General features: G+C 30.3%; 1 protein-coding gene across 1 annotated transcript; it reads left to right on the forward strand.

The window, feature by feature from the left end:
* Positions 1 to 7,182: 7,182 nt before the first annotated feature.
* Positions 7,183 to 8,317, forward strand: LOC116404127. Its single transcript, XM_031886371.1, has 2 exons — positions 7,183 to 7,894; positions 8,043 to 8,317. The coding sequence occupies exons 1-2, from the start codon at positions 7,183 to 7,185 to the stop codon at positions 8,315 to 8,317; spliced, it is 987 nt and encodes a 328-aa protein (XP_031742231.1).
* The last annotated feature ends 9,054 nt before the right edge of the window (positions 8,318 to 17,371 follow it).

Genomic DNA, 17,371 nt, shown 5'->3' on the forward strand with positions numbered 1-17,371 from the left:
TTTAGCATTTTGTACACACTAATTTTATTATATTTATAATTATATGTTGTTCTTATATTTATTAATACTTTTAATTTAATTATTATATTTATATTTATAATTATATTTTGTTCTTATATTTATTAATACTTTTTAATTTAATTATTATATTTTTAAAAAATTACAAATATAACAGAGTTTTCTTCTTAATTTTTCTCTTTCTTTCTCTCACTCGTTCTCTTTCTTCAATAAATAAATTTTCAATCACATCAAACTTATATTCTTTTATCAAAATATAAATATATTTTTATTAATAATTATATTTTAAAAATATATTTATTTTTTTATTTTTTCACTATACATATAATTGTCAAATTTCTAACCAAATTTCACTCCTCAATTTAATTAAATAAACATCCAAAAATATTTAATTAAATTCAAATTCAACCAAATCTAATAATTAATTAAATATTCTATCTACAAATATTTAATTAATTTTAAATCCACATCACCATCAATTCTAAATCAAATTTCTCATGATTATATGTCCGCTTGAATCACGTAACCTGTTTTTGTTTTGATTTTCATTACTTTTTTTTTTCATTATCCTGATATATGATGTAATTGACGTTCACCGTTTAACTCCATTCCAAATAATCTTTTTTTTTTCGTATTTCATTTCGTTTCAATTCTACTATGTGCGTCGCCATTTGTTTAATTCGATCGTTAACAATACGCAATTTAATTTCTTTCGTACATAGTGCATCAATTAATTTATTGGTAAGAAAAGTTTGCATTTAAAATGTTCAAAATTTACATTGTATTTACTAAAACTAATGGGAATTTTTTTTTGATAAAAATTCCAAATTTCAATAAATTAAAAATACAAATATTTGTGTATTGGATTTACAATACGAATTTTTTAAAAAATAAAAATAAAATATCATAATCTTTTCCTTTTCATAATCATTTTGCCCTCTTATTCATTTCCTTTCCTCAAACGCCTCCTATGGTCTATCATTGATAAACTCTTATAGATTTTGTTATATTTACAATTTTTTAAGAACATTGTTATATGCTAATATTGTAAATCTAATTGTTATAATTGCAACTATTCCTGTAACAAAGTCATGAGTTTGTCTTACACTAAAAAGGTTTAGAAAAGTCATGCATCATAAAAAAATGTCTATGCTTTTGGTTTTTAATTGTCCCAGTTCAAAACACTTCAAGTTTAATATGCTACCTCTAATTGTATTCATTTTGTATTCTATAGTTGGAGAGCGAAATAAATGTGTTAATTATCAAAAGTTTTGAGATAGTGTTATTGTGATTAGAGTTAAAAGATAGAAAATTGTACGGGATGGTAGCAATTTTTCATATATAGTCGATTTTTTCTTGTTTGTGGTTTTTCTCTCCGAGTTGAAAGTTTTCCACGTAAATTCTTGTGTTATTAGCTTTTTGTTACTCTCTCTTAATATCTCTATTATTTTTCTACTTACTTTTTACATAAAATGTGGGTAGGAAACTTTTTCCCAACAAGTGGTATCAAAGAATCAGGGTTGAGCATCTTAAATTTCTAAATATGCTATGGGGTTACGACATTAGTTATCTGACATTTTACATCAAAAAATAAATCTTGAAATAGGTTTGTGGTATTTGTGAGTAGTATGAATTGTTCACTATTGTTTCTTTTCTAGAAAGAGAAGTAGATATGTTAAACTTTATGAGTTCAATAAAGTTTGATGTGGAGAAATTTGATTAAAGGATGAACTTTGACTTCAGACAAGAACAAGAGTCAAGGATCTGCTGATACAAACTAGATTACACAAGTGCAAGTTAAGCAATGATGGTTTTCTAATGTAGGTCTTAGAGTGATTCTAGTAGAGGTTCAAATGAAGATAATCTTCTAATAAAAGATCGGTTGTTAGGAATGCAGACAATTTGAGCACATGAAAATTATAGCAAGTTCATCAAAGGACTCTTGATCATATGTTGATGGTGTTTTTCTCATAAAGAGAGACGATGACTTCCTTTAAAGAAAACAAAACTCGTCATCATGGTATGTTAACTTTGTCATCGTAGAAGATATGATTTCCTCTAAAGAAGGTGTGTGATGAAAGCTACGTTAATGATTGAAGAACTTTCAGATGAGTCAAGTGGGTGAAAGTTGTACCATAAATATCGACATTGTTTAACGGCATGTGACGAAAAAGGAAAAACTTAAGAAGTGATATTTTAGTGGATTTCTTTATTGTCTATATGGTTATTCATCGAGTTGGAGTTCTCCATGTAAATTTTTGTGTTTTCTATTTTTTTTTAATGCTTTCTCTCTACTTGTTTTTTTATGGTATAAGCGGAATATATTTTTTCTCAACAAATGTTTTCACATACAATTTTCAATTTTACATATATACAATTGGGAGTAAGGAGTTTCAAATCATATGTATAGACCTTCATTATTAAGACACTCGTACGTTAAACATCTGACTCAGGAATTGTTAGTTTGAACAAGCAAGAGGGAGAATATTTACACCATTTATTCACATTATATTAAGTCCAAATTAAAATTTTCTGACACTTTTTAGTTTGGCTAATGTGTCATTGTCTAGAAATGATTGGAACATGTAGATACTCAGAGTCTTGTTAGCATATAAAAATTATGTACTACACATTAATGATACAAAATACAAAGCTAATCGGTTCTTGTAAAGCATACCAAATAAAGACAAAACTAATAGTTATATTAAACAGTTTCTATTATGTATAAATTTTATTTTAAATTTATACAACTGAAAGATGAAGATGATTCATTTTTAAAAATGTTATAAATTAACAGACTTTTTTGTTGACACCAAAATTAATGACAACTTGAAATAACTAATTCAAAGTAACAATTAAACCCAAAAGAAAATATTTCGTTACTAACCATGCATTTCACATAAATTTCTTTTTTAAAAAAACTATATCCATAATAAATAAATAAAATATATACATTTATTTAAACAATCCGTCACACCATAACTCAATCATAATTATTTGACTATATTAAAATGAGTAAAATGAGCCTAACTCAATCATAATTATCGAAATAGTGAAAGTTTAAAAAAAAAATAGAAAAATAACCAACTTTAGACATGAATTTTCAATAATATAATAAAATTCAATTTATCATCTTAATTAAGATTTCGTGTTTTTTAGGACCATTTTAATATTCACATCAATATTAAATATAATTTGTTTTTAAAAATATATAATAAATATTACCTTAATTACATTATATCATATTTATAATCTATTTTATAACTTTCTTAATTATTATAATAAATAATCCATGATTATATTTTCATCCTCAACTCAATATCAATTTTTCACAAACCTACTTTCTGACGTTGTTCAACGTGATAATTTTCTTTGTTCAGCTTTTTCGTTTGGTATTGAGATTTTATTATTCCCCTTTCCATCTCTTCAAGTATATTGAGTGAGTTTAAAAAACTTTTCATTCATATTTCTTTATCCTTTCTATTTACGTAAATTTTGTCATATATATTTCACATTTAATTTTCAAGTGTTCGTAAACTAAAAGTTCAGTGAGTTCATATTCTGGTCATCTTCTTCAATTTTTGTTTCTTAAATGTTTTGTCAACAATATATATTATTATATACCACTACATAATCTAATTCTCTTTGTGATATATTAGAGATATATACATGTATATTTTTAATAATACGTAAGTTTTGATTTGACACATATAGTTATATTATTGATTTTCAGTGCATATTTATTTCATTAAACTTATTTTTTTTCTTATTTTTGTTTCTTAAATGTACCTTCAACAGTATATTAGGATGGGTTTTTCAATGATTGTGACAACTATATTAGTTATAGTGTTTCCGAAATATTAGTGAATGAACATATGTCTTTTCAAGATTTGAACAATAGTATTCTATTCAAGTTAGGTAGTTATATTGATATGGATAATATTGATATATACTTCTATTTCTTCTCATGCATATTTGTTTCATTATTATTATTTATCACTGCATATTTAAAAAAATTATGTGTTGTGACCTATGTATATACACATATATATTTAAAATAATATGTAATCAATAACAAAATTTATTTATGAGAGATAAAATATTTGAATGAGTTCAAATATTAATTTCATGTGAATTTGATTCATATTAAAATTATTGGTTACGAGAGAAACTTATATTTGAATATGATTCAAATTTAATTTAAGTTAAATATAAGATATTTAATTTAGCTATTAATTAATTGAAGATTTAATTAATTATTTTATTTTATTTAATTAATACAAAACTATAAGATATTTGAGAGATATTCATTAAATATGATTTAAATGAAATATTAATTAAATCATATTTAATTACTAATTTATTAATTGATTAATGGTTAATTAATTAGTAGACTTGAAATTTCTATTAATTTAATATTTTTAAAATAAATAGAATCTCATAATTCTCCTACCCATGAAGGAAAAAGAGTTATAAATACGCAGAATAAAATAGTTTTTCTTTAACTAATAATTATGCTTTTCTGTAAAAGAGTATCTCTCAAATATCTTAAACTTTTTTTCATTCCAATTGGTTCCCACAAACTAAGCTCATCTTAGAGGACATGAAGTTCTCCCATCGGTGGTGTCCCAATTTGGAGATTTATTTTGTAGATTCAAAAACGTCAAACAAGTAAGTTTTTCTTTGTCTAATCTATAATTAGAAAGCATGCTTAGCCTTTAAGCCTTACTAAGAAAACTAGATTTTTAGTTACTTATGTCAATTTACTGATATTTTGGGATTCCCAAATTAAATTGAGAAATGGTTCTGTAAAATCTTCCACTGTCATGAATTTTATCCCTTCAATCACTTATTCTTACTGTCCTGTCACAAAAATCATGAAAAAATATTACATAGTTCAATAATAACGGTGTACACATTTCTCAATAAGAATGGTCGAACACTGATTGGTAGAAGTCGGTGTAATAAACATGACAATCATGTGTTTTGAGACCTCATATTTTTCCCTCGTTTGCATTCACACATCGTGAAACATGATAAGCGAAGCTATCGGAAAACTTAACTGTTTTCAAGAACTTGCAAAATTCATTACCACTAAAGGTGCCTTACACTCCACTTTTCCATCATGTAGCCTACTTCTACATCAAATGTGGTTACCTAGAAGATAGCATCAATATCTCATGAAAGCTATTTTTCCTATTATCCCAAACGACGATCTATCTCCCATGCAAATGACACATGTATGATGCTTCTTCGTACTCCACCCAGATAGATCACCATATGCTGGGAAGTCATTAATTGTCCACAACAAGGTTGGATACAACTAAAAACACTGATCTATAAGAGAGTCGTACGTACGCACATCAAAAGTCCATATATTTTTTAATTCCTCAGTTAATGGCTATAGGTACAAATCAATTTTCCTACCAGAAGATTTTGAGTTGAGAATGAGCAAACACATGAAGAAGTTTTTACTCTTTCATGCATTTTCATGGGGTAAATTGTAAGGAATTAACACCACATGACACATATTGTACGAGGTACTCATATGACCGAACAAATTAAACTTAATGAAGCTAACCCCAAACGAACGTTACGGTGCTCTAAAGAAAAATCAAAGTGCTTCCATCTCTTTGCATCAGCTGGATGTTTCAACACATCATCTGTTTCCACTCGTTTATCTTTATGCCATCTCATGTACCGAGCTTTCTTGTGATACAAACAAGATTTATAACCTCGGCACTAACGAAAAGTAGTGCAATACCACTACTACAAATTTGGTCTTTCTTGACGCACGCAATTTTTGATTTCTAGATGGTCATGGCCAGTGTTTTATAAAGCGCCCTAAGGCGCGCGCCTAGGCTCAAGGCACCCACTTGGGGCTTATTCGTGAGGAGGCGCAGCGAATTATAAAAGGCCCATATTAGGCGCGCCCCTCCCTTGAGGCGCGCCTAGGCGCAAGTCGAATTAGAAGTGGGCTTTTTTTTATAAGTTATGGGCTGGGCTTTAATTATAAAAAACTATTATTATCTAGGTTTTTTAAACCTATTACGTAAACATGAAGAAAGAACCCTTCTCCTTTCGCGCGTGAAGTTTCTTCAACACGACTCTTCATCTACTTCTTCAGTTCTTCGTCTTCCGTTCTGCTTCTACTTCAAAAACTTTTTGCTTCCTTTTCCACCCTTCCGTTCCGGCCACCCTTCTTCTTCACACAAAACGGGTGTTGCGGCTGCCATTACTCTGTTTTTTGGTGCAAAAACAGAGGAAAAGAGAAGACAATAATATTCTGTGCTACAGTGCTAGTGCTTCAGTTTTCGCCTCCTCCATCTCAGCTTTATCACGGGTGAGTATCTCAATCGTTCAGTTAACATCTGCATTGCTTTCTCCTTCTTCTGTAACTCTTTGACAAGAACATCAAACTCCATTGTTTTATGTTTTCATAGCATGGTATGTATACCCATTGAGTTAGAAAAAACTCTCTAAAGTCTACATCTTCTTCTTCTTATACTTCTCGACTTCAACTTCCTTCGATAACCCATCAAACTCAACCTTCATCCCATCCATCTCACAACACACTCCCCTCCAATCCTCCATTTATAACAACTTCATCCCATCCATAGATAGCTTCTGTTTTTATTTTTTTAATAACAGCTGCTGTTTTAAATAGTTTCTGTTTTTTTTTATATATAACTTAGATCATAGATGGCTGATGAAAGTTCGAGAAAAGATCCGGCATAGAAATATGGTCAATTGCAAAATGACCAAGATATAAATACGTTTGTCTGTGGATTTTGTTCGAAAGTAAAAAAAGGAGGGGTATATAGGATGAAACAACACCTCGTTGGTGGTTATAGAAATGTAAAATTTTCGATTGTCAATGGCTGCCCCATGTTCGAGAAATACCTCAAAGTTTCATGATTAATGTTAGTATATTGGTATAGGAGCATGTCTATTATTCATCATGACTAATGTTAGTATATTGGTATAGGAGACGAAGTAAAATGTATCACGTCACGCCTGACATCAATTTATATATATACTTCTAAAGTAACCATATTAATTATCTTATTCTATTCATTCCTCTTCTTCCATTTTGGTGGTTATAGAAATGTCTCCGCCTGTACAAAATGTCCGGATCACGTGAAGGAAGAAATTAAAGAGTACATGTCCAAGAAAAAAGAGATTAAAGAACAAAGAAATTTGATTGTGGACATTGATGTAGAAGATTACGATATTGAGGATAAAGATGAAGAGAGTGTTAGTGTAAACAACAAAGCAACACCAAGGGGCCCGAGCTTGAAGAAGCCAAGGAAAAAGGGTCCAATGGATGCATTTTTTACTCCTAACCCAGAAACTGTGGTTCAAAATAGAAAGGACAAAGGAAAACAAACTTCATTGAATGCGACATACAAGAAGGAAATGAGAGAGCACACCATCCAAAGAATTGCTCGATGGTTTTATGATGCAGGAGTGCCTCTGAATGCTTGCACATATGAAAGTATTGCCCCTATGATTGAGTCAATTGGGCAATTCGGTCCTGGATTGAAACCACCATCTTATCATGAGTTAAGAGTTCCATGTTTGAAGAAGGAATTAGAATCAACAAATGAGTTGATGAGTAACCATAAGGTAGAGTGGGCCAAGGTTGGATGCACTGTTATGGTTGATGGATGGACCGATAGAAGAAATAGGACATTAATTAACTTTTTAGTTAATAGTCCTAAAGGAACCATGTTTATTGAGTCCATCGATGCTTCATTTTATGTGAAAGATGGAAAGAAGATGTTCGAGTTACTTGATAATTTTGTAAACCAAATTGGAGAAGCGAATGTTGTACAAGTAGTTACCGATAGTGCCTCAGCAAATGTGATGGCAGGTAAGAATGTAGACTACTTACAAGTTATAACTTTAATTTATTCGATTTCTATCCTATCCTTATTTTACTCGAGTTAATTCATTTCTCATGAAACTCAAAAGATGAACCTTCTCTACGTTAAATGTGTACTTATTTTCTTTGTTAATAGGGAGATTGTTAGAAGCAAAACGATCACATTTAATATGGTCTCCGTGTGCCGCTCATTGCTTAGATTTGATGTTGGAGGATATATACAAGATCTCGAATATTCGCAAAGCATTGAAAAGAGGCATAGAGATTAGCAATTTCATATACGTTCGTCCTGGATTGTTAAACATGATGCGACGTTTTACTAACCAAAAGGAGTTAGTTAGACCAGCTAAGACTCGTTTTGCTACTGCTGCATTACATTATCGAGTATACATCGTCAAAAGAATAATCTGAGGAAGATGTTTACTTCAGATGAATGGAAGACAGCAAATGGAGTAAGGAGCAACAAGGAAACGAGTAGTTCAGACTATTTTGTTGGCTAGTTTTTGGACTACAATTGTTTTCGCTCTTAAAGTATCTGGCCCACTAGTCCGAGTTCTTAGATTGGTTGATGGCGAGAAGAAGCCACCTAGGATATATTTATGAGGCCATGGATAGAGCTAAGGAAGCTATTGCTAAATCCTTTAATAATAATGAAGAAAAATACAAGGACATTTTCACCATAATTGATAAAAGATGGGAGCTTCAGTTGCATCGTCCTCTGCATGCAGCGGGGTATTATTTAAACCGTCATTCTATTATTCGAATCCTAATATCCAGAGGATGATGAAATAGTTAATGGACTCTACTCATGCATAACAAAAATGGTTGCTTCATTGGAAGTACAAGACAAAATACTTGCAGAACTAAGCAAGTATAAGAGAGCTGAAGCATTATTCGGACAACCTTTAGCAATCAGACAAAGGGACAAAATATCTCCAGGTAAATTTCAACTAAACGATTACTCAACGATACTAGCAACAAGCTCTTCTATTAATATATATATTTTTTTGTTTGTGCCTATAGTGGAATGGTGGGATAATTTTGGACAATCAACTCCAACTTGCAAAAGTTTGATGTGAGAATTTTAGGTCTTACTTGTAGTGCTTCTGGATGCGAGCGTAATTGGAGTGTGTTTGAACAGGTTACCTTTCTCTCCTTAAGTACATTGAGAATGATAATCAAAATTTGTTGATTCACTGACAATGAAACTTTCTAATTTTTCAGCTTCATAGCAAGAAACGAAATAGGCTTGCTCAAAGTCGTTTGAATGATCTAGTGTTCATCAAATACAACAGAGCATTAAAACGTCGATACAACCTACAAGATATTGTCGACCCCATCTCCTTAAAAGATATTGATGATAGTAACGAATGGTTGATTGGAAGATTGGATGACGATTCTGAGGAGGATGATGAGTTGGTATTTGACGATGATTCTTTAACGTGGGGTGATGTTTCTAGAGCTGTCGGAGCAAAAGAACCATCATTCTATTCTAGAGCTAGTACCTCTAGAGCAAAGACTAATGTTTCATGTTCATCCTCGTCTACCACGCAACGGAAACAAGTAAATTTAGATGACTTCGATTTGGAAGAAGAAGATACTGATGGCAATAAGTCTAACGAAGGAGTGAATGAAGACGAGGATCAATTTAGTGATGATGAGTTTGATCTTTAGGGATGAACTTTTATTTTGATTATTTGACTTGTTGAATACTGGGTAGTTTTTGTTGTGTTTTGTTGTTTAGGCTACTTATATTGGGTACCTATATTTTATACATTGTTGCTCTGCTATATGTGTGTATATATATATTTTCTTCTCTTTTTATATATAGTGCGCCTTATGAAAAAAAGCTCGCGCTTTTTTTTGCGCCTTGCGCCTAGGCTCCAGAGGACCAATGCGCCTTAGTGTGCCTTGAGCCTTTAAAAACACTGGTCATGGCAAAGAACCATCAACAAAAATATTTTTCTTGATATAATGTTTATTTTAACAATAATGTATGTCACGAAAAGTTCCTTTATTTTGTTGAAGAAATACAAAAAAACGTAAAAAAAAAAAAGAAAAAAAAAGTGGATTCTTGTTTTCTTTGATTGGCAAAGATTACTTAGTTTTGTTGATGGTCCTCAAACGTCAAGAAAATTATTTCTTGATGGACAATAAACATCAAAGATAATATATAAGTTTACTAGCAATGTCCATCAACTTAGTTAGGTTTTCTTGATGGACAAGGCTCATCAAGGGATGAATTTTCTTAATTTGCAGTGGTCATCATCGAAAAAAATCAAGATATTTGTTATGGATTTCTTGATGTGTTTAGAATGTTTTTTGATGGGTTTAGGGTTTCTTGATAGACAAAGACAAAAAAAAAAAAAAAAACCATGGGCAAGGTCCATTAAGAAAAATGATATTTTGATGGTCATTGTCCATCAAGAAAAAAATTTGTAATTTTGGATTTAAGATAAGATCATGAGCAATGCCCATTAAGAAAAAACTATTTTCCATGAAGCACGAAATTTGAACACTCGTTAACGGGCTCAGAAAACACAATATTCATCCATAATATTCTTAAATCTTTACTATTTTTTTCAATTATTATTTTCTATTCATCAATAATACAATATTACTTTTTTAAAAGTTAACTATTGTATTGAAATAAGTGGCTTTATCAAAATCAAATTAGTTATTATGTTTAACTTTAATTAGTTGAGTTGAAAGTTTGTAATTTAAGGTTTCTAAAATTTGTAGAAGTTATAGAAGTTGGACAACATGAGTTTAGCTCAACTAGTACCTGTATGTACCAGCAGACAAGAGGTCTTGGGTTGAAATCCCCACCCTTCCGCTTTTTATAAAAGAAAAAAGAGAAGTAAAGGCTTTTTATGGCCAATTGCCTACTTGATGGGCAAAAACCATCAAGGTAACATTTTTTGACATGATTTGCACATCAAAGAAATCCAAATTTGTAGTAGGGTACTTTCTACGAAATTTTTTTTCTGATGATCTATCGTTCGAACTAACCATATACCGAGACTCACCACAAATTCGACATTGTTGCAAATCCCTGAACTTCTTCCATAACAATACACAGTCATACTTACAGACATGAATAGTTTCGTATCCAAGGCCCAACTCACGCAATTTATGTTTGGCTTCGTAGACTGTACCAGGGATATTAGTATCACACATTGAAAATGCACATTTTATTATCTGTAAAATCATGTCGAAACACTTGTTACTCATACCATTTAAAACTTTCACATGCATTATCGTAACCAAAAAGTTAAGAGATGAAAATTTTGAACAGTCGGGATATAGCTCACGACTTGCTTGCCTTAAAAATACCAAGTTTGTTCTATATTCTTCTAAATCTATCCCACTCATAAACGATATTTCATTCTCCAAATCTTTTCTTATCCCTTCTACGTGTTCAATACTAGCTTGTAAATCATGTAACATACCTAACATTTTATTTTCTTCATAAAAGGAGTTACTGTTAGTTCCTTCATCAAAATGATTATTACTACTACTTGTTTGTTCATCAAAAGGATTATTACTACTACTTGTTCCTTCATCAAGTCTTTTCATACCTCAATACAAGTTCAAGCGCTCTCCATAATACGCCCAGTCTATGTATCAAGAAGTTATTCCAATGGTTAATAGATGTCACTCAACGCCCTCTAATGAGTCTCAATTTGAACATATATCTTTTGCATTTACACCTAAACCTCTAATGTTGGCCTTTTTTCGATGCCAATTCACATACACGTTGGTGAAAGAATAATAATAATTTAATTTCCTAAGACCTTAGCCGACGTGGTCAACGTTGACGTCAGCAAAAGTTTAATATTTATACTATTATTTAGTCTTTGTCGACATGGTCTGTAAGTACGTCGGCCTTTCTCGAGACATTTTCCAATGTGTCGTACGATACGTTAGAAAAATATATTAATAAAAGTTTAATGTCTAACTTTCCCCGACGTGCTCTGTGGTGGTGCCGGGGAAAGTTTAATAAAAAAATTTAGTTACAATATATCCCAATACCAAGAAACGTGTGCGTCAGCCTTGCCTATCTATACTAATGTTGTAACATAAATGTCAATGTTTCCTCTGTTTGACGATGTTTTACTTTTTTACATTTGTGACGTCGTCAGAAAACCTCCATTTTCTTGTAGTGCTAACTTCCATTATATGAAAATGAATGCAAATCTGATGAAATATAATAAGTATATATTAAAAATTATTAAATTACATGGAATATATGAACAACAATGCAAAACGAAAGAAAGAATGGATGGAGAGAGAGATCAGAAGGAAAGAATTTTTTAACAAAATCACCAAAAGAAAAATAATTAAGAGGTAGTTTTGATTATAACATTACCATAATAGAATTAATCACATATCATATTTATATAGGATATCTAATAAATGTAAATCTTAATCATGGTCCGCTTTTCATGGTCCGCTTTTCTTATTTCATTTTTCTATTTTTAATATATTATTAATAATAATAAAATGAGTAAATTGGTAACTTGATATTTGTGTAAAATATAAGCCTATTTGAGATATTTCTAAAAAAAAATTGGAAAGTTTGGATCTATCTTATAATATAGGATACTATTTTAGGTGTTTGTAGTTAAAACCCCAAAGCTTAAACCTTGTCTAAGGGTTGGTGAAATTTGAGCTTTATGGAGTGTTGGGCTTTAAGTCTTAGATAACTATTGTTGGCTTGGGCTTTGAGATGGGTAATTGGGCCTTGTTACGTTCTACATCCGTCCCTTCCTTATTTTTCCTTTTTCCTTTTTTTTTTTTTTTTTTGTTCTTGTTACTTTCGAGTTTTTATAGTATTATTATGAATTGTAAAGATAAAAATTAGAGGATCCTTAGGAAAAATAAAAATTTTAAAATTTTAAAAAACTATGCAAGTAAGAGATTAGCTTAACTTGTATTTAAGTGTATTAGTAACTATAAAGTTTGTAATTGGAATTCTTCTACCTCCAACTATTGTATACTAAAAAACAAGTTTAAAAAATTACTGCACACAAAATTAAAAGTTTAACAACCTAACATGCCTACTTCTTAAAGTTCAACTATTTTTTAGCTAGAACTATAACCTAACACTTTGAATTTAATTCAATTTTACAAGCTATTTACAAATATAGTTTATATTACAAGTCCAATACATTTAAAAAATTTAAATCTAGTTAAACAGTCTCAATCATAGAATCATAGGTTCTACACTGTAATTATTATAAATCATCAACACTAAATTAATGATGACTTGATGTTAGTGGAGTCATAATCTAAGTGTTAAAAGTGATTTTCATATATTTTGAATTGATTTTTAATTATATTATTTGATTCCAAAAGTTAATTTAACTGTGTAACAAGTTTTTGCATTTTCAATGAAATAGAATAGTTATGAAAAAAAATTAGTAGGGTAAAATGGTGTTGGTAGGTGTAGGGGTTAAGTAAATACGTAAGAGATGGGACATTAAGAGAAACTCATGCATTTTCATAATTCACACTTCTCATCAATTTTCACGCTACCAAATGGACTGCTCTGGGCCCCTTTTACCTCTTACTGTGGTCACAAAAACATCCTAACATAACTCCATATGGAACTTTTCTTTCTCATATAAATATTTTCTTTTTCAATTTTCAACTCAAAATAAACCGATACTTCTACGTGTTGATAGAAAAAATGTTTACTGCTACCGTAGTATATACCACTTTTATTGATTTATTTGATATCTCATTAAATGATTTATTAATTTAGCACATATTTATTGTGCAGACTCTCGTAATTTTTCATACTACTGTAGTACTAGAAATTTCCAATATATGATGTGGTATGATGTCAAAAACGTACGCTTCGACACTCAAGTGAGTATTGAGCTCATGAACAACTTTGATAGTAGATTAAAAGAATATTGTTTGTTTTACATATCTTTGTATTTGCCAAATTCGTTTTTTGTGAAGATAAGTCTCTATCTCGTAACAAAAATCTAAACACGTTAAATAATGTGTTAAGATTATAATCAGTGTTTGCAATAATTGGCTTGGTCCTTGATCCTCGATCATGCCCTAAAAATTTCACACCCCATGCCTCATAACTTAGGGACCAAGACTTTCTCCCCTAACCTAGTATATGGAGCTCTACTTTTTGAGTCATGGCTCAACAATAGCAAAGATCTGTGGTTGAAAAATGATTGAATGATGAAAAAGGTAGGAATAAAATTGTGCTTTTAAGATTTGATGAAAGAATTGAAATTTTAATAATTAGTGAGTACAAAGTTAGGTTAGAAAACTAGAAGTAATATAATATACTTACAACTATTGTTTACAATAGATGTAGTAGGGAAGTTTGTAATAAATCAATTGCCAACTTATTTGGATTGATAATTTGATTGACTTAAAGAAAATCATTTTCTTTAAATTAAAAAAATAATAATAATAAAGAGAAGAATAAAGAAATAATAATAAAGAGTTTATAGGAAAGGATGAGTAAAAAGGGGTATAGAGTAGAGAGTTGAAGAAGAAGAAAGAAAGCAGGAAGTATCCGACATGACGGCACCATTCCATTTTCCATTGTCTCCCATTATTATACTTTTTTTCTATTTCTAAACTCTTTTTTTTCTTTATTTCGTTTCTCGACAAAGAAAATAAAATCTCTCAAAACTAATTTTTATTTTAACCATTAATATTATACTGAAATTTCAATTTTAATCCCCATTAACTAAGTTTGAATTTTGAGTTCAAATCTTCACTTCCAATTCTTTTCGATACACTGGTTACATTTGTTTAATTTTAAAAATTAAATTTAAGAAAATAAATTAATTTTTCAATAGTTGTTACTCTAGTTAACGACTAGAAAAATAGCTAAATGAACAAAAAGATAAATAATGTAGAGAACATAGCAAACTTTGTTAACCTAATTCGGTGAACTCATCTACACCTGAAGAGATTTTATAGCTCATGTAAATAGGTTTTATTAAGATTCAAACGTGTATAACATTTTAACAATATAGAAGACAATCTCCCTAAATCTAGTACTCTTTTTAGTTATAAAAAAAAAAAAAACTAAAAATAATCGGACTCCCTTAAATTATATTTGAACCTATTGAAGATGGCTGTAAAAGTATTTGATCCTTTATCCAATTACTAAGTCTTTTTCAAATCTCTTACCTCAAATACATCGTCTTGGAAGAATGCAGATAATGACAAATACGTTATGAGGAAGATAAATGGTAGATTTGATATTTTGTTAGCTAATTACCCATATTGAACGTTATTTCAAATAACTAAAAATGTTAGTATTTTATTTTGTTTTGTTTAGGAAGTGAAGAGATAGAGCAATTGAAGTATATATAATAAAGAAAAGAAAGAGAATTGGTGAGTGGGCTTTAGAAGGCCTGTGGTTAAAGGCGGGCCCATTGAAGTGGCCCACACAAACAGCCTGATTATCCGGCTTTACGATTTGAAAGACGTGACGCCTTATTTTTCCCTTTTACATCCTTTCTTTTCTTTTCTTTTCTTTTCTTTTTCGTCCCTTTCCTCATTTCTACCATTTCTTTCTTTTTCAAAGTACACACATTTTTATCATTCTTAATCATATAAAATTATCTGTACATCTTTTCACATCCACACCTACAAACAAAACTTCATTTCCATACAATTTTACTCTACGCTCAAATGGATATCGAAAATCTTATTGAAAATCGATCATCGTATTCATCGAGATGTCGATTGCTCCTCAAACTTAATCTAGCCTTCTAATGTTCACTTGTCGAAATATGGAATAGAATCAATAAAACATGCTCGAAACAAAATTAGATGAAGGTGAGATATGTGTTTAACATAACAGTTTGTTTTACTAAATAAGTTAAATAAGTTTGAAGTTCTTACTTATAAATTCTTTTGAGTTATATAAGAAATTCAAATAAAAAATTGTCAAAATGACATCATCATGGTCTTGTCTTATAAAACTAGCACCTTTTTTAAAAACCGTTAAAACATCATTTCTCGATCTATTTCAAATAAGATCGACCGTCAAAATTTTACTCAAATATTAAAAAATTTCAACTTATCGATTGTTTTTGGGAAGCATCTTGGTAGACATTAGATTAAGATTTTACAAATTTTCAAATCTTCCAAATTGTACCCCAAATCTATAATATATTTTTATCTTTAAAAATTTTTAAAATAACACTATCAAATATTTAAAAAAAATTGTACCAAGAAAGCCTAAAAATTTGAAAATTTTGGACTTTTTTCGTTCGGTTTTATTCCAATGAACCAAGATAAACGTAACATTTTTCAAGTATTATATAATCTTTCCAAATCTTTTACCAACACCCAACTCTAATCTTCTACTATAATGCTGCCGAACTTTATATAAAAAAGTTGTTAGTAAATTTATTTGAAAATTTATACAAGATTTGAGAAATTAAATAAAAAAAAATGATTTAAGACCGAAGAAAATTAGTTACGGTTTGATATAAGAATGGAAAAAATTATAGATAATCAAATTTGGAGAAAATTAGTTAAGACAATCAAAATTCAAACTTAACCCAATATATATATATATATATAGGACTCTAAGTTTTGACTGCAAGGATCAATTCACCAAACTGTCAGCGGTAAAAATGTGCACCCAATGCATGCACTAGGGACTCCTCTACATTTTATAGGAAATAAAGCCTCGCACATTTGAAGAACTAGCAACTCGGGCTCATGATTTGGAGTTAAGCATCAACAACAAAGGAACTAAAGATTTTGTTGTTCCTAAAGTGAAAAAAGACAACAAAGAGAAGAAAAATGCCAAAAAGATAGTAAAGAGCAACGTGAAAGAATTTATGGTCGTAAACATGATCCCGTTGAAGTTCTCTAAAAGAAAGAAAACGAAAGCTAAGAAAAAGGATGATCGAAGGAGAAGCGACGTTTGACTTTAAAAGAAAGACAAGATAAAGTTTACCCATTTTCTAATTTAGATATCACAGACATGCTAGAGCAACTACAAGAGAAGAACCTGATCCAGCTGTCGAAATGTAGGTGACCTGAGAAAGTAGGAAAGGTAAATGATCCCAACTACAACAAGTATCATCGGGTCATCAGTCAGTCGGTAGAGAAATATTTTGTGCTGAATGAGCTAATTCTAAGGTTGACTCGTGAGAAAAAGATCAAGCTAGAGTTGGAGGAGATAGCACAAACAAACCATGTTGCAACAACAATAATGTTAGAGGCTCCTCCGTCAAGATTGATTTTTTAGCAAAGGGAAAGCTTGGTCCAGTTCAGGACCTTTAAGCTTGTAGTTGTCCAATTCTATTAGAAAGCCTCATCTGAGGATCCTCAAGAAGAGGGAACATCGATCGAAGAAAACGGTGAAGGGTGGATAGTTGTGATTCGTCGAAAAAAAAGATAGTCGATTCTGACCCAAAAAGAGTCTCGCGCCTACCAAAATATAGAAGGTGG

This window comes from Cucumis sativus, chromosome 1 (assembly GCF_000004075.3).
Source record: "Cucumis sativus cultivar 9930 chromosome 1, Cucumber_9930_V3, whole genome shotgun sequence".
In the NCBI taxonomy this organism is placed as follows: domain Eukaryota; kingdom Viridiplantae; phylum Streptophyta; class Magnoliopsida; order Cucurbitales; family Cucurbitaceae; genus Cucumis; species Cucumis sativus.